Raw genomic sequence first — 23,235 nt, forward strand, 5'->3', positions numbered from 1 at the left:
GAACTGTGCATTTTAATTTCGTTAAACTTGTGTCCAGAGCAACTGTTGGCATTCTATTATGATGACGATAGAAGTGTGCTTTTAATGCTGCATAACCAGTACACACCTGCCTGCAACCGGCTGCAACACACTTGAACATACGCCTCGGTTCGTTGCAGTTTGCAATGGAGAACAAAGGCTTTAACAGATTTAACTGTTTCTGCACACAGGTTGCATGAATACATCTTAAATATATTACTTCGATGGATAGCTTACAGCAATGGTGATACAAAACAGATGTAAGCAATAGCTTTGTGGAGAGGCTAACTTTCCACAACTTTTTTTTCCCTCGTTTCCCCTGAAATTTCTTTTCAACCAACCGAATGCAATTCAAACTATTTGTTTTCTGAAATTTTCCGCAATATTTCCTTACCTGAGAAAGAGAGCCGATCAGATGGAGAAGGTTGGATGATGAAGTCTCTGCACAATCTGAGCGGAATAGCTGGACAAAAACGCGAACCACCGAGTGCGACGAGTCCTCAAATGCAGCGCGCTGATTGGTCCGTTCAAATCCACCGCTTCCAAAGTACCGCCAGAACTCCACTTCGCCCGTCCGCGCGGACCAGGTGCAGGGGGCCCCTGTTGGGCCATTAATTAAGACTGACTACAGGCTGCCTGCCAGGTCTATAGGCAGGAAACTTGACTTGCATGACTTTTGTTAAACCGAATAAATTATATTACAATATAGACTACAAATATCTCTAAAACATTTTCTGTGACTGAGTACAGATTATTTTAATTTATTTGTTAATGAAAAAAAATCCAATATTGGCAACAAGATAATTTACAGTACAGAACATTTCATGGAAAGATATTTAATTTCCATAATTCCATTCAAAAAGTCAAACTTTAATAGATTCCAGATTCAGGACCCACAACTTAAGACGATTGCAAGTATTTGTTTATTTTTACATAATTTGGGCTATCAGGAGAATTAAAAGCAACGGTTACAGCACCACTACAATTTTTTTTTTCATTTCCACAACAGTATGCATATTGACCTTTTTGAACTGTATACTTTAGATTAATTAAATGTAAAAATTACGATATACACTGCTAGAAAAATTATAGTATATTTTTGTAAGTGCCACAGCAGTATGCATATTGAACAGTTTTGAACTGTATACCTTATAATTATTGAATGCAAAAACTACGGTATACATTGCTAGAAAAATTACAGTATGTTTCTGTAATTGTCACAACAGTATGCATTTTTAACAGCTACTAACTGTATTATTTAAGAAAGATGAGTGCAAAAACTACAGTATGTACTACTAGTAAAATTACAGCATATTACTGTTAAAAGTATTACAAGATTTTTTGTAACAGCAGGGCAATGTAAATTTTCTGAAAAAAAACCCAGTAAAAATTACATTTTTTCCTAATTATCTTATTTACGGTAATTACTTGTTAGAGAAACAGTCTAAAACTGATTTCCAATTTACGGTTTTAAATTTTCATGGTTTACTTTATTTAACTGTAAAATTTACAGATATTTTTTACAGTGATATTTATTTTCCAACCTGAATATTTAGCTTAGACCTAAATATTTAGCATTTATGTTGCTGGCTAATCTAGAAACCTAAATTATTATGAATCATTTTTGCCTGTAAGCTTTTGATGGGTTAATAATAAAAGTTCTCATGTGACGTCACACTTCAGTGAACTTTGTAACTGATGGCCATCTTGGCAAATAGTTGCTATGGAGTTGCTATAGCAATAACAAACAAACCACAAGCTTAGAAATAGCTCTTGCAAATGTAGCTTATAAACATGAGAGAGAGGATACTGGACCTTTTTCTGTTGCTATTTCCTCATTTTCACATTTGTATTTAATAACAAGGTCTTAAAAAGACCAAGCAACAACTAGTGACATCTTGTGTGTTTCTAACAAATAAAAAACCAGTCAAGGAAAAATAGAATAAATTTGTTTTAATGATAAACCACTTTAACAACTATTCGTAATCAGAATAGGGAGGAAGTTATTCAAACAGTGTAAAAATAGTTTTAGTGCTAATTTACAACTGATGTCATCTGCTTTATGGGACAAACACGCCCAATTCACCCTCACAAATACCTAAATTAATCCGATAAAACATGCAAATTGTTTAGCACAAATTACAACTAGTCCTAGTTAAAATAAAAATCATTCTGAGTTTAAAGGTGTGTGCAAAATTCACATTTTGAAAGTTTCCCTTCCATTCTTCTGTTCTCAACTGCTTCTAAAAACAACCCAAGCGCTTAAAAAGACACTCAGTTTAAGTTTTTTGCTGCCGTTTCAAAAATCTCCAGATACGTAGTTGCAATAAAGGAAAACTACGCCATTACCTAGACGTTACCTAGCAACCCCAGCCGAGCCCATTTTCTCACGAAGCAACCCAAGCAGATCTCCAGCACCTTTAAGCCTTGTCCACACGGCAGGATTTTGGTCACGATTTTCCCTTTCCAACAACAATTTAGATTGTGTGGCGTCCCCCTACTGCAAAAGACAACGCAGCTTTTTGACGGGTAAGCCAATCAGAAAGCACGGTGACGTAAGCACAGAGGGGACTAACAAACGTGATGCAAATATGGCATACTACTACTAAAAGACAATATTGTCAAAAGTGTTCTATCAAAAGGGAAAATTGATTAAAATAACTTTGAATTTTGATTTTAGCTTGAATGAGAGATGAATGAAACATATTAATGCAAAGTTAGCCTGCATTCGGTTTAAACCTGCTTTAGTTGCTGCTTCATTTTATTTAAATCTGGGATAGAAAAAACAAACAAACAGTGGTTTCGAAATCCTTACTGCTTATTGGAAATTTTTATCACATATTGGGAAAAAAAAATCCTTTGAAGTAAAGAGAGTCAAGGGTGCCTCAAACAAATAATGTTTTGCATTGCAATGGAGACAAACATAAGAACTACCTCAAGAAAATAATTTCTCTCCAGCTTTAATTGCCATACCTCTTAAACAGTAAATAATTCATTATTCTACGACATAGAACTTTCTTGATATTTCAGAATATTTCTTTCATATACTCAACAATATTAAGTGTAATGTTTAAGTTTTCCAAAATCATGTCAACACAAATCAACTGAAAAAACAAATATAAATCAACTCGGTAATGTCACTCATTGTGTCCAAAACTGCATAACACAAATTTAAGCACAGTCATTTGTGTTACTTGTAGCCGGCTTCTGCAACCAATAATGGAACTGATATCCCTCCTCTGTCTGAGAATATTCAGTCTAAACTGTCAGCATTCTAGAATGTCATTGTTGATCTACGATGCAGATAAAGATGAATTCACCCTCTTGGATGTTTTACCCTTTTCATGTGTTTACAGGATTTTAATACATGAGTTTTAATCTACTGATTCTGATCAGCAGACAATTTATTATTATTATTTTTTCTATGGACAATAGCACCTAAAATAGTAACGACAATAGAAGGGCAGCATATTCTTTGAGAAAGGTATTGCTTAAGAATCTAACATTGTGGACACAAACCTTTTGTCACATTTGTTAAGACACTGAGTCAGCTTTCATGTTTGAGGTTAGTTCAGATGACCAGAGTTGTGTCTGTTTGCTACAAGATTGAATAGTATAGGGTTACAGCCAATAAGCTCGAACCCTTGAGTTTTAATTTCTTGAAACTCAGAAATTGACATGAAGTAGTTACTCTGCATTTATACAATAACTGAAAGACCTGAGGATGATGTAATAGTTTTGTAAGCTTTTAATGGGTTAATAATAAAAGTTCTCATGTGACGTCACACTTCAGTGAACTTTGTAACTGATGGCCATCTTGGCAAATAGTTGCTATGGAGTTGTTATAGCAATAATAAATAAACTACAAGCTTAGCTGTTGCTATTTCCCCATTGTCACATTTGTATTTAATAATAATGTGTTAAAAAGGACAAGAAAGAATGGGCGACTTCTTGTGTGTCTATAACAAATAAAAAAAAAGTCAAGGGCACACAGCATAAACTTGTTTTAATGATAAACCACTTTATAAACCATTTCTAATCAGCATAGGAAGCAAGTTATTCAAACAGTGTAAAAATATATTTTTTTTGCACAAACATTCTAAAAGCCTTTTTTCAAACTATGCTTTTCAGTGACACCTTTAAGTAAAACAGGCTATAGGGCCCGAGGAACATCATATAGCCTTCAGGTGGTGCTCTGATAATATTTGACATATTTAAAAAAAGCAAGTACCCACCTGTTACACATTAGACATTAAACACATGAACTAAACAGAGAGCAGGAGCTCAGTCAATGGGTAAAACTGATAACTAACAAAATAAGAGGGAACACCCAATTGTAGTGAACAATCCCACTTGAAGTGCACTGCAGCTTGGAATCTGTGAAAGACAAAGAGCAAAGAGATTGTGTGTGGGATTAAGTAATCTTTCACAAGGAATAGCTTCAGTTACAAGCTTTAATTTCCTCTATGAGCTGAATTTTTGTTTAAAAAATTAGAGCAAACCAAAATGGCAAATCTCAACAGGTAAACATCTCTTTTCGAGATATGAACAAAAACTTTCCAACTAGAGATGCTTTATATGAAACCTAACGTGTACATTTGTGTCAGACTGTATAGATTGACTTGTTAGTGTGTGTCTCACCTGGCATGTTCTGTAATTTAGGCAGGAAAGTCTGCCACAAATAACACTCTTTAGCTTTTAAATTCTTCTTTACTCCTCTGCTATGGTCATTCAAAATGAGATACACCTGACTTCTAGCATTATACAATGGCCAATCACCTTCGTTAAACCCTGGATTTCTGAAAAGGTAAAACAAAAAAGTTTTTAGGTTTCTCACAATCCCTGCATGACTGAAAATCTGTTTAGCCTACCCAGTCCGGGCAAAGTCGCCAAAGTGCTGCATAATCCTCTTGGACACAGTCATTTCATCCGACGTGAACTTACGGGACTCATTCAGAGTATTTCCAAATACATAGTCTATCTCGTAGCCATGCATAACACCCGCCCATTTTGGCCAGGGATTTGGGGATGACATTTGGTCAAAAAAATACAAAAAGGTCTTACCGCCATGTTCTGCATACCTAAAAAAATAATGAAAAGTCAATGGCCTAAAGAAAGGTATGTTAATAACTGCTTAAAAGTTATTTTCAAACGGCATTTCTATTCTGAAAAACAAGCCTCATCGAAATGCACATTTAGATTTGTTGAATATGACTGTATGTGTTTGAGATTTTATGTGATGGACTTACACAACAAGTACATAATTTTGAAGTGTAGGGAAAATGATGTATTTTTTTATTATTATTTTAGAAAGTTAACCTGTGTTTGGTTCTCATTTCAATTTCAATTCAAAAATACTTTATTAATCCCAAAGTGAAATTAAGTAAGTTCTATAAATAGTTCTATAAAGTTTTTTGGTATTGCTATCAGGGATCATACATATGTAGACCACAGTTAGAACAGAGGATGTTTTTCTATATAAAAGCATTTATCACTTAACCTGAAACCTGGAACTTACCGAGTAGCAAAGTCCATTACAGGACAATTGAACAGCACATCTCCAACCATCCTCCCCATTTGATCACGGTTGGTTTTTGTATTGTTTTCATCTTGCCAATCAGTGTAGTGAGAAATAACGGTTTGTTTAACAATCGCACTTGAATTTTTCATTACTAGTGGTAAACCGTCCATAAAGTCCGTCCTGGTGATGAAACTTTCACCCTGGCGAGTGAAACCAGGCATTCCATAAAAAAGAAAGTAGGTTCCTTCATCTTTATTCAAGCCTATCAACAGTTCTTTTTTGTGAAGAGTAGAGCTGTTTAACAACGTCTGCAGAAGAAAAAAGACATGATTAAAATAATTATGTTGGACCCATCCTCAATTAAAAAATGTCTTGATCTTAGGTATTCATTGACAAGTCAAACTTTTGTGTTACACTAAGACCAGTTTAGAAATGATGTTGAATTGCATTGTTTATTGGCAATGAATGTCACTTTCCTAGTGAGTAGAACATTAACAGGCAATAACCACACAACTACTGATTTAACATGAGCAAAATATTGTCTGTCCATATCCAACTTAAGATATTTCTGGGACCACAAGTTTACAGTGCCATACGGTGTAAAACCTACAGGAATTTACCACAAAATCTTATTTAAAAAAAAATCATGAAATTAAGTATGTACTGGAGTTAAAAGATTTCCATTTCCCTTTGAAAGAGAGGAGAGAATTAGAGATCCTTGGTCACTGAGACAAGGTCTGCTGTTGTTGTTTAGCGAGAAGTTTTTTTTTTTCAAAATGGTAATTTAACATAGCATTCAATATAATTCAAATATTGCAAGTAATATGTCAAACATTTACAATTCTTCCCTTTTTGAAGAAATCTCTTATACAAACACGTAGAGACTTACTTCTATATCAGATGGTATGACGTCTCCATCAATATGTGGGACAAATGGCATGGACAAAACTGAAGGCGGAACAAGATTTTCAAATTGCTTGAGTGACATCTTTTCAGGATCAGCATTCAGCAAACAATACTCCAGACTAGCAGGATGATCCACGGAGCAGCCTAGCAATTTTGCTAGTTTTAAGGATCTGTTTGTTGGGAAAGAAGTTCAATAAAGCAACTAGTTAGCACCAAGGAGGAATGACAGTACTATGTAAAGTAAATAATACTGAACATATATAAGAAAGAAAAAAAAAGATGGGTCAAAAGCTAGAATGAAAAATATAAGTTCTGGGTTTTGGGATGTTGGTTGTCTTGGTGTTTTTGGATTTATAGTTTTGATGATTTGTTTTGTGTGTTTTGTGTTTGCTATTGTTTATTTTGACTGATCTTGTGCTTTAGATCAGTCTGTCCTTGGTTAATTTAGTTAGATCATGTTTATTTTTTATTTCTTGTGCTTAGATTAGAATGTATTTGCATTCTCACTTATTAATAAGATCATGTTGTTCTTTATTATGATGGACAAATATTACTATTTGTAGATTTCATGTGTAATGCAGCAGTTTGACACTTTGATGATTAATGGAAATGGTGTGCATAGTGAGTGAAGTGCCAATCTGAACAAGGTGGCTGTTAATCAGTGAGAATGCATTACGGCATTACTGCCTTCTCATTTATTAAGTTCCTGTTTCTCTTATATAACTGGTACATTTTACTACATTTAACTACTTCTACTAACTAATTCTGCTAATTCATATATCAAAGCATTCTGCTTCTTCTGGAGAGACATGCTATATCTTTTGCTGTACTTTTTGAAATATTTTCACTTTTGTGCAAATTTCAGCCCCATTGGAAAACATTGAAATTGTTCAAAATTCTGCTAAAATCATCTGCTTTTTTACAGCTTACTACTGCTGCCTACTTCAACATATAAACTTCATTCAACTTTAAACAAGTTACAAGACACCAAATTATCTTCAAATGTCTCAAACATTATTGGACGTTTTTTGAACTTTTCATGCTTGTTGACAAACAAAATGATGCTGTTCATACATATTTATCTGTACAGAAATAATTTATGCATCACGTACATGCATGTCTACTTTAAGGAACTATGACTATTATTGCTACAGTTCTTACAGTTTTCTGTCAAACTCTTCTGGAGCACAGACATTACAGCTTCTCCTATTTCTTCAATGTGTTTCTCTCTTGTGCTCTGTTTCTATCTTTGTGTCCCCTTACAAAAAAATCATATGAGGTTTTTTTGTATGAAATTCACATGAGGTCACATGTGGTTTCCATGTTCCACATGTGGTTCCCATTTTCCACATGTGATAACGTATTTTGTTCACGTTATCCACGGTTTATTCAAAAGGGGATCACATGTGATCACATATTTCTCACATATGCACCACATATGATCATATTTTTTTCAATGTAAAGATTGGGTGATTGTATTGAATATGTAATAAAAATCTCATTAATTTTACAAGTAAAAATCCCACCTGAAAATCACGTACCATATAAAAAATGCACATGTGGTTCGCACAAATTCTCACGTTTACATGTGATTTTGGAATACTTTGTGGTAAAAACCCATGTGATTCCCAAGTTTACACATGCGATTCCCATGTTTTCACATGCGATTCCCATGTTTTCACATATGCATCACATTTATATCACATATTTCCACATGTAGAAATGTGTGTATCACATGTGATCACATGGGAATCACATGTGATTTTACCATGAAACGTTCCAAAATCACTTGTAAACATGTGCTTTCACATGTGATTCACAACAGTCACACATCATTCACATGTGAAAAGTTGTGTCAACCACATGTGCAGTTTTCATGTGGCACATGTGATTTTCATGGGATTCTTTTGTAAGGGTCAGCATTCTTCTTGTCTTCCTTTTGTCAGATGCCTTCTGCTTTTACTGGTTTTACTGTCTACCAAAGTCTTCTGCAAACTTTCATCAATTTTAGCAATTCATATATCAAAATGTTCTGCTTCTTCTGCTGAACAACTATATCTTTTACTAAATTTTACAATTAAACTGTTTCAACTATTTCAGGTTGCATAGAAACTTCTGCTTGAACTTTTTCAAATATTTCAAGTTGCATAGAAACTTCTGCTTCTGATGACTTATGCTATATCTTTTGCTGAACTTTACTATTTAGCAGAATATTTCTGCCATGCATGACTGTAGCTTTCTTCTGCTTTTTTCCTAAGTCTTTTGCTTTGTTATGCTCTTTATTGTATGTTCTGCAGATTTGCATTCTTATGGCTGTTTCGCTAGGAGCAGCAATTTTTCTAGTTCTAATTCAATATTTGAATTAATTCAATATATGGGTACAGAGTTGCACATTTACATCTACATAACGTGACAAAAAAGAAAATATCCTATTTACATCCAATTGAGGTCTCCAATATTTTTTTTTAAAGTGGGTTACACTATTTTTGGAAATAAAGTGGTTAAATTTCATAATTTAGCTTTAAACAATATAAGATTAAAATCATAAAAATTGGGTTTGATCCTCTTCAAGTTAAATGACACTGAATTGAGTAATTTTTCAGTGCACGTAGGTAAGCTTTTATTTAAGACTACAAATCTAACAGTAATTGGTGGAGAATGAATGTTATCCTGGGGTGTTTCTTAAAGTTAAAAGATAACTAAAAGAAGCAATTATTTCACTTGATAATATTAATGTTAGTCAGTCAGTTTAGAGTGCGGCCATGCAATTTTTTCCTGATATGAAAAAGTTATGGCTTTATGTCCCTCACCTCATTTTCTCCCTCCCTGTTTGTCCTGTTTGTTGCAAAAAATAACATGATGGATGTTTTTACTTCTGCAAATGTGCCTGTAGTATTTATCTTAGTTGTATCTATTTTAGTATTACTAATGATTATTTATTTATTTTTAAAAACTCAGCTGATCATTATATAAAAAAACAAACAACCCATGTATTTATCTTGTGTTGCTAGTAACAGAAGCTAGCACAGGGGTGGGCAATCCTGGTCCTCGAGGGCCGGTGTCCTGCAACTCTTAGTTGTCTCCCTGGTCCAACACACTTGAATCCAACAGCTGAATCACCTCCTAAGTGCAGTCAAGTTCTCCAGAGTCCTGCTAATGACCTCATTATTTGACTCAGGTGTGTTGAAGTAGAGATGCATCTAAAAGTTGCAGGAGACCGGCCCTCGAGGCCTGGAGTTGCCCACCTCTGAGCTAGCACGTCTTTTCCTACCCCAATCAGAATATCCATATATGGTAAGGGTATGGTATGGCTTTGATCAACTTATCTTAGTTTAGATTCAAATTTTAGATATGTGTTCATTGTAATTGTTGATGTTTATTTGTAGTTGCTTTAAGGCGAAGAAAATAACTGGGAGTAAACCATTAAATCTGATTGAGATGCTGTGGCAGGATTTTAAATGTCACTGATGCTTGGAAGGTAAATGGCTAATGGAAATCTTGTTACACTTATAGGTGGCACAACCATTTATTTTTATTATATCAAGCAGGAATTACTTTTTCACATAAAACTAGGCTGGTTTGGATTATCAATTGAAATTAACATTTGAAAACAGTTTTTTAATATTTCCTAAGGTCATATTTGATATTACAAATAGTTTAGTGATCCATGAAGTGCAGTAAAAAAGCCAAAAGAGAAGAAAGCTCTGTCTATTTCAAGACACTGTATTTCGTACACAAAATGATAATTTTCTGACAACAATTTCACTGCATGTGAGTGGATATTTGGAATCAAAAAGAAAGCTTGATGTGAATGTAATCCTTTATTTTTTATTTCTAGGTTGCCTTCAGTACCAGGTGTCAGAACTGCCAGAACATGTTCAAAACATGTTCATGTTCAAACTTCAGTATCAAATATTTTTTACTATATGGCTGTAAGATATTTTGAAAGCGAATTATCATCCATACATCCATTTCTTAACACCCGTGTCCCTAGTGGGTTTGGGAAGAGTGCTGGTGCCTCCCTCCAGCTAAAGTTTCGGATGAGAGGTGGGGTACACCCTGGACAGGTTGCCAGTTTGTCGCAGGATAATTATCATACTTCAGAAAAAAAAAAACAATTAAATAATCTACACAGAATATCCAGGAACAACTAGCTCAATACTAAGCACACATACCTGTCATATATCTCAGTTTTATTTGCTATGGCCCATGCTGCATTAGGGGAGCCGCTCTGCATCACAGCCCTTTGAAAGAGGTACTGGCTGCCTGGAGAGAGCAGGTGGAACCCCACAGATGCTGCTCCAGCACTCTCCCCAAATAGTGTTATCTGGGAGCAAAAGTAAATGCCAGTGCATTTACATTAATTCATTCATGGTCCATACAATATTACTCTCTGATTTTAGGAAAAATAAGGACAATATTATTTTACCCTTCTAGGATCACCTCCAAATGCAGCGATGTTATTGCGCACCCATTTAATTGCCAAACGCTGATCCAGTATACCTTGATTTCCCCGGATGTTTGGGTTGTTAGGAATAGCCAGAAAGCCAAGAGGTCCCAGTCTAAAAATCATGACCACAAGAAAAAAAAAAAACATACTAAAAGCATTCACCATATGTCAGTGCTGTACTCAACATATTTAACTGTCGCTTCCACCTTGTGTTAAAACTGACCATTGTTATCATTTTTGCAGATAAAGTGATGTAAAGGAAACGTTATAAAAAATAGCACTGATGCTCTTTTTTTAATAAGCTGACTTTGGCAGTGTAGTATATTCAGATAGATAAACATCAGCCGGTTCATCTTGTGAATTTTTAGTGATTTCACTTCTTCTGGCTGTATGGAGTGAATATGAACATGTTTATATTAATGTTTCAAAGATGAATATTGAACTTGCTCTCCTAGTTTTTGAGATTATCAGTTCAGTCAAACAGATGTATGAGATGCCTATTGTAGAATTTGTCACAGCATTTCTCCAATCCTGGTCTTTTATTCTCACTTTTAACTTCCATGTTCCAGATGACTCTCATGTCTGAACAAATGAGTCAGAAAAGAGTTGTAAAAACTTGATTCTGTTGACATAAACCTTTTCTTTGAAAACAATGAAAACTTGATGAAATGCTTTTGAGCAGAAACAGCCAAACACACAGAAAGCCGTGTCGCAAGAACTAGGATTGGGTACACTCGTGGTTTCAATTGAAATGTTTTCTCACCTGTAATTCATAGTTACCACAACAACCTTCTGAGATTTACACAAGAAATGGCCTTGGTAGACATCCAGGGTGGATGTTCCTGACATAAAGGAACCTCCATATATCCAGACTAATACAGGAACACGATCTTCCGGTTTGGGTGTGGGTGTCTTGAACATAGGGGCCCAAACATTCAAGTACAGACAGTCCTCACTCACAGGGGTGTTTGGATTCCACATCTCTGCACCTTCAAACCCTGCAACAATATCACATTGTTATTAACAATAAAGTTTGATTACAGCCAGAGTAGTTGCAAGATTATAAAACCTTTGAGTCCATTGAATCCTTAGCCTTTATCACAAGCATTTCACAGATTAGATATGCTGAACTACAGTAGCTCTTAACTATTATAATCTTAAGGTTAAAGTCTATTTAAAGTCTAAAGTCTATAATGTGCAAAGTTATGAATCACTCCATAATTTGTTGATTATTGACAAGCTAGGAACAAGGCATGGAAGGGAGCTTTTTACAAGTTTTCACAGTTACAAATAATTCCTGTAAATTATTTGAATGTCTTTAAAAGCTTTTCATTGGACATCAGCTGCTTTTTCACTTATTTTCAGCACCAAAGTTTTTAGTTTAGTGTTGGGCTGTTCATCACTCAGTAGAAGGCTGAAAATTATAATGATAGCTTTATAAAGTTCATTAGGATACGAATTTCAATCAGCACATAAGGCAAAAGTTCAGTAACTTTCCTCATGAACATGAGTATATTCCTGCTCAACGTTGTCATGACAAAAACGTCCCCATAAATAATGACTGAAAGAATAAAATGTACAAACCAGTTGAAATTAGGAATATTTCTACCTTTAGCTAAAATGCATGTGACAAAATTGTTGGCATCCTCTGTCCATAACAGAATACCCCTCAACCGTCATTTAAATAACTTGAAAATTACAATTAAAAAGGTAATAATAAATAAACATCTATTGAAAATTAACCAACAAAGATCAGACAATGCTTTTCAAATGAGGTTCAACTAAATCATTTTAAATAATAAACTAATGAACAGTCCTGGACCAAAATGATGGCACTTTTAGAAAAGAATGAAAAAAGTTCGACCAGATAGGGATATGTTCAATAAAAGTGTGTCTTCTAATTAGTATTAAAGGTATCTTAAAGCTTGTAGTCAGTCAGTGATACTCCTGCGACTACAGCTGCACATAATTTATTTAGAAGTTTAAGGTACACAGTAAACTTCTCTGGCTGTGGCTGCAGGTGGAAACTGATGACAAACTGAAGAGAAGGATAATATGAATGGTAACCAAAGAGTGTCAATGATATGTTCAATTTGTTGAAATAATTTTAAAAAATGAAAGTATTATTTATGCAAAACATTTTTCGTTTGGACAGTCACTCTGTTTAGACAAATTTATATACGAAACCACTTCAGATTAGGCCACTCCACTAAATCCTCCTGATGACAATGTCTTGTATGGGTAATATTTTTAATGCATCCTTATAGGACAGACTACCTAGTCCAGTCTTTACAAAGAGATCAAGCAGTTCCTATAGAGGGATTGTTTGTTTGCAAACACAGCGGATGCTCGCTCAGCTTGACTGCAGCAAGGGTCGGCCGGCCTTTAAAAGCTCACTGGTTGCCATGGTTACCCGCATTTATCTTGCTGTTATAATATTAGCCAGCACTTTTTCAGTAGACTACAACTCATTATCACAGTGTGATAAAATGAATTATGCTACAACATTGACATTAGTGAATGAGATGAGTTCTAATGACCCATCAGCAATATCGAACCAAAACAGGGATTTCCTAAAATGTAATTTAATTTGAAAAAAAAAATACTCATATTTACCATGCAAAGGACAAATAAAATACAATAATTTCTTCCTAGTTTGGTCACATTGAGAGGGAAAACAAGAATGTTGCAGCATTCATCAAGGCAGGCGATAATCTAAGTCATCAGAAATTTAAAATGCAGTGAGTTGAATTGCTGCATTCAACCTGCGAATTGTAAATTATTTTATTAGCCTATTGTAGTATTTTTTAGCCTAATCAATGAGAAATTAACTATTGAAAGAAATCTTGGTTCTTTATGTAACATTAGAACCAGCTGAGTACTGGACCGGAGAGTCCTACCCAACTCTCCAGTCGTCTCAGTAATACTGTATGTCATGGTCAACAGTGACAAGTGCTGCACTGAAGTACAACAGAACCAGAATTATGGTTCTTGCACAGTCTGTATTTATATGGATGTCATTGAACACTTTGACGTGGGCAGTCTCAGTACTGTGCTGAGCCCTGAAACCAAAGTGGTTGGTTGTCATTAGGAAGCTATTTCACTGTTTAAATATTACTTTTTCAATAATTTTGCTGTAGAATGGGAGGTTGAAAATTTAAGTTATCGGTAAATGTATCATAATTTTTGTGAAGGTCTTTTTCATTAGTTGTTGCTTGAAATGATAATGTTGAGCCACAATTCCAAAACAATGTCTGATTTTCATTGGTTAATTTTTCCTAAAACTCTACTAATTTCACTTTTGTCCAATTCAAGTTATTTTAGTGACCATTGTGGGATTTTTGGTAATTAACATTTGACATTTCTCTTCCTATGTCCAGTGTTATAGCCAACAGTTTTGAGTTACTGGTTTAAAGGACTTTTAAAGGGTCAGTTGATAATTGTGGTTTAAAGAAAGGCATTAACATTTAGGTCATTGCATTTTTCCTCCATTGAGAATTTCTGGCCACTTCAGTTTTGCTACCTCAGTTTTACAAATGCCCCCCACATCCACCTTGCAACAGCAGCAGATCATCTTTTTGTTGTTTTTTACTATTGTTTTATTCTCCTAAATTTAGTCAATGCAAAGGACAGAACTTCCATCATATTAAGACAAGTTTTTCAATGATAAACAATATCTAGGTGAATTAAACATATTTTGAAATATCTTTATTTGTGTAGTATTGAATCATACCTGGAAACGTTTCATCTCGCAACTGGTAGCAGGAATTTGGTAAATCTTGGGCATTTTTCACATCATCCCATTTTCTCACAGGCATTGGAGGACGGAATCTTAGGACAGAGCGAGGCACCACTGCATACGGAATTCCACGAAATGCTTGAACATGACCGTCTAGCACATTAAAAAACTTCCCTCGAACCTTTCCACTTAAGGTGGTGATTATAGGTTCATTTTCATTGGCAAATGATGTAGTCAGGATGAGAAGTAGCAGAAGCAAAGGCTGCAAGTCTGCCATGGGAAATCTAAGAAGGACAAAGCAAAGGAACAGATACCCATTATTATTCATTCAAGAACTAACACTTTTAATAAACAGTGATTTTACTTGATTTTATCCTCCTTGCTATTCAACTATATTCACTTTTTTCATTGTCTGATTTTATGGGATCTTATTTTGTGTTCTGTTTAAATATCCATATCTTTCTATATATGTAGTAGTTTTTATTTATTTATTTATATTTTATATATTCTTTCTGGCACATTTAGTCTATGTTTGTCATGTGAAATCTGTCACCAAAACATCACTTGACTCAAAACATACGCTTTTCACTTTAAATAGAAACTAACAGAGTTAGAGTATATTAATCTTTGAATCGCTTGTTGTGGAAAAACAAACATTACCAAGCACTGTGAGGACAAAAATGAATTAACTTCAACCAATTTTTTTTTGCTGTCTGGAAATTGAGCTGTTTCAAAAATCCCCATATGCCTATCTCAAGTTACAATTAATAAAACTCTGCCATTACCTATATTACCTATAGCAACCCCAGCCGAGCCCATTTTCTCACAACCCAAGCAGAACGCCAGTACCTTTAAACTTAGTCCACAGGGTAGGATTTTTGTTCCTGATTTTCCCCTTCTGACAACATGTTGGATTGTCTTGGCCCAATATCGCGTATTGTGTGGTGTCCCTCTACTGCAAACCAGAACGGAGCTTTTTGACAGGTAAGCCAACCAGAAAGCACGGTAAAATAAACATGGAGGGGAATCCCAGACAAAAAAATAACAGACATGGTGGAACTAGAGTCCGGTGGACATCAAAATTGGAGGACTGTCTGGTTGATATGTGGAAACACCGTGAGCCATGCAGCTGTACTATGGTACGCACTGTGCAAGAAAGTAATACACTGCTCAAAAAAATAAAGGGAACACTCAAATAACACATCCTAGATCTGAATGAAAGAAATATTCTCATTGAATACTTTGTTCTGTACAAAGTTCCATTTGCACAACAGCAGGTGAAATTGATTGTCAATCAGTGTTGCTTCCTAAGTGGACAGTTTGATTTCACAGAAGTTTGATTTACTTGGAGTTATATTGTGTTGTTTAAGTGTTCCCTTTATTTTTTTGAGCAGTATAGTTTTTGAATTTTTTAAAATTATCTAATCCTCTTACACAACCTACTAACACAATTGTAGAGAAACCTTATTGACCGAACGGGACTGTAACGCAGTTGTACAAAGCATAGATGAACCATAGCTTCCAGATCAACAAAAAGAAAGTATGAGTCTAGACCACAGGCGTCAAACGCCAGTCCTGGAGGGCCTCTGCCCTGCACCTTTTAGATGTTTTATGTAAATTCCTTCCTCTTTCTTCTAAATTTCATCTCTCCTGCCATATGTTATTTATTTTATCTGTAATCACTGAGAACTTATCTACACAAGGAGGAGGTAATTAAGCCATTTCATTCCAGTGTTTTGTACCTGTGGCACATCTAAAAACTGCAGGACACCGGCCCTTGAGGACTGGAGTTTAAGACCCCTGGTCTAGACAAAGGTACAAGAGAAATCAACAAAATCGCTGCTGAAGGGATCAACCCTTTTGAGATAGGTAAGGAAAACAGGTCAGTCAATGTGGACAAGCCGCCTCCGAGCTCTATGACATTTCATTGCTTAGTGAACACGAAGAGTGCGCATAGCATGGAGGAGTTGTGTGGCTTAGAACATAGTTATACAGTAACGTACACATGTCCGTCTCAGCTTGGAGATAAAAGCTACATTAGCTAAGCTAATTTTGCTAGTTCGGCAGTAAGTACTACAGTAAATACCACTGATATTTATCTTAGTATTACAGAGAGGTGGAAGAGTACTCAAAAATAGTGGTCGAGTAATATTTGTAGTGTACTTATGCTGTTTTCAAATTAGATAGGAAGAGATGAGAGCTGGTTTTGAGCCTGCGGATTGTTTCTTGTTGTCATAGCAACTCCATAGCAGCTGCCTTCCAGAAAGACTGTCAGTTACAAAGTTTCCGGAAGTGTGGCGTCACATGACAACTACAGGATTATTTGTTTGTAAACACAGGAGAATATTCAACTGCCAGAGAACCGTTTGACAGAACGAGGCCAGCAAATGAGACGGTTTCGGGCAAAATAACGCTGGACTCAACAAATTGCACCACAATGTCAAACTTCACTCAGAAACATAAAGATAGAACCCTGAATAACATATTTAGATAGTTTATCAGCAAAAATAAAAGTTGATTTGGGTGTCAGTTTCAATTTAAAGTGACAAGAGTGCCCAAAGCTGTTCTTTCTGAAAGGAGCTCAAAATTATGGTGTACCACTTGTAAAGTTACAAGATAAAAATAAATAAATAAATAACAGTAATATTTTTGGTTTATATAACCTGTCACATAAAAAAAAGGGTGTTTTTTTTTTCCAAAGTCATAATTTCATCATGTTGTTTGGATATAGCTTTACTTACGATTTAATGAGATCTAATCCCTTTAAAAGCACATTCCATTCATCATAGCATTAAAATCCACATATCACCACTGTAAGAGCTGAAGCACATATAAGATGTGAGTAGCTAATCATTTTACAATGCTTAAATTCAGATGCTACTTTACGTTTATGCCAAATAAACATATCAACAGACAAAATACACATTAAAAGAAAATACAATGTACAATTAACAAACCTTTTCAGTATTGGCATGGGCTGCCAGTATGAAACAATGTTTCTTGTTGCAAGGTGAAATACAAGGTGAAATACAAAGTGCTGCACTAACTGCTGTAACAACTGCTGTAACTGTCATAACTCCTATACCAACTGCTCTATTTGGGGAAAACCAAGTAACTGTTATACAACAGCACTAGACAGAGCACAAATTTAAAAAGAAATGTATACAGCTCAAAACAGAAGTCAAGGACTTCACTACATAAACATCAAAATTACTGGCAAAAATAAAATGTATTCAAATTTGCTGCAATAAAAGCCGTTTATGGTTTCTCACATTATTCATACATTTGTAAAAGTCAGCATTCCAAACTAGATATTTAATCCACACCTTTTAGAGTACAAAATAAATATTTACATTTCAAATTAAATATTTAGTTAGGAAGCTAAATATTTAGCCTTCAAACAAATGTTTAGCTTCCAACTTGATGTTTAAATATGCATTTTTCTAACTATATATATAGTTGTAAACTAAATATTTATTTTCCAAGCTAAAAATTTAATTTTCAAACACTTTTTTTTTCAAAGCAACAAACAGTTAATTTTCAAGCTATATTTATTTTCCAACCTGAATATTTAGCTTAGACCTAAATATTTAGCATTTATGTTGCTGGCTAATCTAGAAACCTAAATTATTATGAATCATTTCTGGCTGTAGCCACTAGATTTTACAATACCCAAGTCTGAGTGACTTAAAACTTATTTTCTCTGCACTCATTTAAATGTTACTTATAGATTCATATATTTGCATGTGTTAGTCATTTATTTATTTACTTATTTATATTTAGACATATTGAATTATTTACATCAATCTTAGGTATATATTATAAACTTTGTCTTTTGTGACTTTGGACGGAGTAGCTTGTCAACTAATAAGCAATTTCCCCTTGGGGATCAATAAAGTCTATTCCACAAGATGAAATGGAGTGATAAAATCCCATCTTTTAATAATTTTAAAAAAACTGACTTAAGACCTATACTGCCTAGTTGAAAAACGTAACTTTAATAATTAGAAACTTACAAAAACTTGTACTGCGTCAAATAATTATCTTGATCTCATAAGCAGATCCCTCTGTTATATGTTTTTACTTTTATTTTTCTTTTTGCTGTAATATACCCTTTTTTATATGTATTTGGTTCTATTTTTGACACTTTTTGTTATGAAAACAGCATAAATACAAAGGTACACATTGTTTTATTTTAACAATGTATATATATTTATTTTATGAAGACAGTTTCATTTCTAAACGTTTTCTATTATTGTTAGACGTGTTTTCTAACCAAAGTTCTCTTCTCAGGTCTTCATTTCATCATCCCTGCAAAATGAATTTAATTCATTATCCATAATGAATTATGGTGTTCCAACATGCTGAGCCCTTATGGAGTCACCAGGGGTGTTTAGCTTCAGAGGTCAATGGGCGAAAGGCGACAGGTTGGACAGGTTGGACCCTGGACAGGTTATCATCCATCATGGGAATTTAATTCAGTTGCAAAATAAAAAGTGATCATTTTGATCAAGATTTGTGTAAATTATTTACATATACTGTTGGAGCTGCTTATGAATTTCCTTATCTTAAAAAATTGTGAACTTGAACAAACATGTTAATGAATTGAAATACGGTAAATCTGATGAACATAGGATTGTTCATTCTACACATATTAACCATATAAAAGATTAATAAAAAAATGAAAATTCCTCCATCAGCACACAAAGAGACATTATTTCTATTCAATTTTTAAACCCTGTTTATTCTTTTCAGGGTCGATGGGCCAGAGGTTATTTCAGCTTTCAGTGGATGGTTGTGAGTATTTACTTGTCTACAAAACATTTCATAGCTTTTGCACAAGAGAACATTTACTCAAATAAAGCATACTTATGAAGCCTAGGTACAAATTCAAACTGGAAGACTCTTTTATCCCCACCGGGACCTGTTAATTGAAGCGACCTTCCCACAATCGTCGACCTATCAACGCCGGACCAAGCCACGTCACGTCCAATCATCGACCAAGTCCCAGCTGATAAGGACCTTCATTCATGGTGTCCTTCGCTCTCCAGCCGAGCTCAACCCATCACCACCCCTTCTCCTCCATTCGCCCGGTCCTGAGGCCCGCACCCTTCTTCAACCTCCACCACCAGTGCCGGGCCCTGGGGGATGACGTTCCTAACAGCATCGGGGATGCTCATCTGAAGCCTATCGCTAACACTGCGATAACCGTTATCCCCAGCCGGGGCCCGAGCGCCAAAGACTTTAAATTCTGTTTGTCAATAAACTCTTCTAATTGTCTTCTTATCTCCGTCTGAGTCTCTCCAGATTGAATTAACTGTGTGCTTTATTTTTGTTAACATAAGCATTTCAATCCATTATTTTTCTAAGAAACATTACATATACATCACTGTTTCTTTAGCACAGCTTTTTTCTCTTTTTTTTTTCACTGAACAAGACTCCAAAACACTTCTTTATGCCATAATACCACTAATTGGCTGTTTGCGGATAAAAAGTTGTCTGCCATGTGTATGTAAGCAATATGCAAGGAATCTCATGGGAAATGTTGGAGTCAGAGCTCGTCATGTGGAGTTTAGTGCTTAGTCAGGAAAATATGTTTTGGTATCCACACTGGTTTCCTTATTTATCTTAAGAAATGCTGACAGTGTTATGTGTAGTCCTGAATGAGTCACTTGTGACATGTGCCAATGAAAAACGAGATGCAACACAAAGGACAGGAAACATAGTCTCAGGTAAAAATATATAAAATATAGGAAATAAGAAGGAAAAGACTAAGTGATAGAGAAAAACTCTTCCAGCAATGAAAACAGTGAGAAACAGCTCATTGTTGAAGATGTTACATAGAAGAATTGATTTTCCTTGGATGAATATATGCTGTGTTTATATTTGAATGTTTATGCTTAAATTAGTTTTTTCTCCAGTTATACCTGTTTGGTATAACTGCTTGAAGCTATTTACAGGCTGCATTTGTTTTTTTTGTTTCATTGACAAGCATTAAGCTCATTGGAAAATTTATATAAAAAATTTGACAAGTTCAACTCCAGATTAATCCAGATCATTCATTGGGTTAAAAAACAACAACAAAAAGCAAAACAAAATTTACCTACTTTTTCTTTTTTTTCTCCATACATTTTTAAATCAATTTTCTTCCTACTGAATACAACTGTCATGAAGTGCGGGGTGTGGCGGTGAGGCAGACGCTGTAGACCCAGGTACGGAGTAAAAATGGTGGTTTTAATGCACAGAGTTACAAACAAAAATCCAACACAGTCCAAAAACCGAGGCAGCACTGCTGAGCGGAATCCAGGGCTCAACGCAGGTAGCAACAAGGCATACGAATGGACTAGACGCCAAATGAGACGAGGACCCGACAGAGACGCAGAGACACAGGTGACACTAAATACACACGGGGTAATTAGGGAACGAGAAACACCTGGGAAACAATCAAGGGGAAGACAGGACAACACGAAGACTCGGGGACACAGAAACCCCTAATTAAATACACAGAAAACACAGAACATGACAACAACAGTCTTTGATTTACCCACCGATAATTTAACTCCCCAGTTATAAGCCCAATTTTCAACAGATTTAATAGCATTTTGTATTTTCTCATACACTAATCTTACATTTTTCCCTTTCCTCCACAAGACTCCATCATCAGCAAATAATGACTGCATGAGATCCTGATCTACTTCTGTAAAAACATCATTAATCATGATTGAAAATAATAAAGGACTGATAATACTTCCCTGTGGAGTTCCATTATCAATTTTATATTTATCGGATCTTGTTACTCCTCATCTGTACCCATCTGTATAATTCTATTAAACAAAAAATCTTTAATCCAATTATAAGTCCTTCCTGTAATCCCCATTTTATATAACTTTATAAGTAACCCTTCCATACCATGTCATATGCTTTCTCAATATCAAAAAATATTGCTACCACTACTTCCCTATTAATTTGAGCTAATATCTGATTCCAAACACACAACTGGATCCATTGTACTCCTTCCTTTTCCGAATCCACTTTGACATGAAGACAAAAGTCCTTTATTTTCTACATAATATGTAATCCTTTCCGTTATCATTCTTTCCATAATCTTTCCTAAATATGAAGTAAGTGCAATTGGTCTATAACTTGAAGGGTTTGTTGGATCCTTTCCCAGTTTAATAATTGGCACAATAATTGCTTCTTTCCAATTAGAAGGTAATCTTCCTTGTTTCTAGATTTTATTATATAAACCTAAAAGTTTTTCTTCAGCTTGATTCCCTAAGTGTTTTAACATATTATAGCATATCTGATCTTTTCCTGGTGCTGTTAATCCTGATCTAAATATTGTTCTCTTCATTTCTTGCATAGAAAAAGAAACATCCATGACATTACCTGGAGTTGTTTCACCTTCTAAAATAAAATCATTTCAATCATGAACTGCAACTCCAATTTCACACCTTGTTGTTTCAATAATAAGATGTAAATGTTTGTGGTTCGGATTCTCCCCCCGCCCCCTTTCTCAGTATGTACGAAGCCTTGGTGGACTATATACATATATTTTGGTGACTACTAATAAAAACCAGATCCAAATCCAATTTAGTTGACTACAGCTGTGCAATACATGCAAAATGAAATATAAGTGCAGGAAAATAATTAAGTAAGATGATTAAGAGAAAATACATGGGATGTGTGTGTGTCCACCCCCCCATATATATATATATATATATATATATATATATATATATATATATATATATATATATATATATATATGTATGTATATATATACAGAAGGGGTCTCACTCCCAGAAGGAACAATAGCAGACATAGAGGACAGTTACAAGTACCTAGGTATACCACAAGCAAATGGCAACCTTGATGAGGTCACAAGGAAAGGAGCCACAGCTAAATACCTCCAACGAATAAGGCAAGTCCTGAGAAGCCAGCTCAATGGCAAGAAAAAAATCCGTGCGATAAACAGCTATGCCCTGCCAGTAATCAGATACCCTGCTGGAATAATTAGCTGGCCAAAGGAGGAGATAAAAGCCACAGATATTAAGACTAGAAAACTACTAACAATGCATGGAGGGTTCCATCCCAAATCCAGCACCCTGAGACTGTACACGAGCCGCAAGGAAGGAGGCAGAGGACTAGTGAGTGTGAGAACCACAGTCCAGGACGAAACAACTAAGATCCATAAATACATCAGGGACAAAGCCCCAACAGACAATGTGCTCAGTGAATGTCTCAGACAACAGGGAACGGAGGTTGAGGTGCCAGAGATACCATCATGGGAGGACAAGCCCCTACATGGGATGTACCACCAGCAAATAACCCAAGTGGCTGATATCAGTAAATCCTACCAATGGCTGGAAAAAGCTGGACTCAAGGACAGCACAGAGGCCCTCATCCTGGCCGCCCAGGAACCCTAAACACCAGAGCAATAGAGGCCCAGATATACCACACCAGCCAAGACCCAAGGTGTAAGGTTGTGCAAGGAGGCCCCTGAGACAGTCCAGCACATAACAGCAGGGTGCAAGATACTGGCAGGGAAAGCGTACATGGAACGACATAACCAAGTTGCAGGCATAGTGTACAGAAACA

At 35.3% G+C, this 23,235-nt stretch overlaps 1 protein-coding gene across 3 annotated transcripts in view; it reads right to left on the reverse strand.

Moving 5' to 3' along the window:
- Positions 1 to 4,005: 4,005 nt before the first annotated feature.
- The window catches only part of LOC114133308 (cholinesterase-like), a 53,988-nt gene continuing 34,758 nt past the window's right edge, over positions 4,006 to 23,235 (reverse strand). For all 3 annotated transcript variants that reach the window (XM_027999099.1, XM_027999100.1, XM_027999098.1), the window contains exons 6-14: positions 14,629 to 14,918; positions 11,659 to 11,893; positions 10,875 to 11,007; positions 10,621 to 10,772; positions 6,429 to 6,615; positions 5,537 to 5,847; positions 4,890 to 5,099; positions 4,660 to 4,817; positions 4,006 to 4,395 (exon numbers count right to left, since the gene is read on the reverse strand). In XM_027999099.1, the coding sequence (XP_027854900.1) occupies positions 4,307 to 4,395; positions 4,660 to 4,817; positions 4,890 to 5,099; positions 5,537 to 5,847; positions 6,429 to 6,615; positions 10,621 to 10,772; positions 10,875 to 11,007; positions 11,659 to 11,893; positions 14,629 to 14,918 (1,765 nt within the window). In that variant the 3' untranslated portion in view covers positions 4,006 to 4,306. The remainder of the gene's footprint in view (positions 4,396 to 4,659; positions 4,818 to 4,889; positions 5,100 to 5,536; positions 5,848 to 6,428; positions 6,616 to 10,620; positions 10,773 to 10,874; positions 11,008 to 11,658; positions 11,894 to 14,628; positions 14,919 to 23,235) is intronic.

The sequence above is a fragment of the Xiphophorus couchianus genome, chromosome 18 (genome assembly GCF_001444195.1).
Source record: "Xiphophorus couchianus chromosome 18, X_couchianus-1.0, whole genome shotgun sequence".
NCBI lineage: Eukaryota > Metazoa > Chordata > Actinopteri > Cyprinodontiformes > Poeciliidae > Xiphophorus > Xiphophorus couchianus.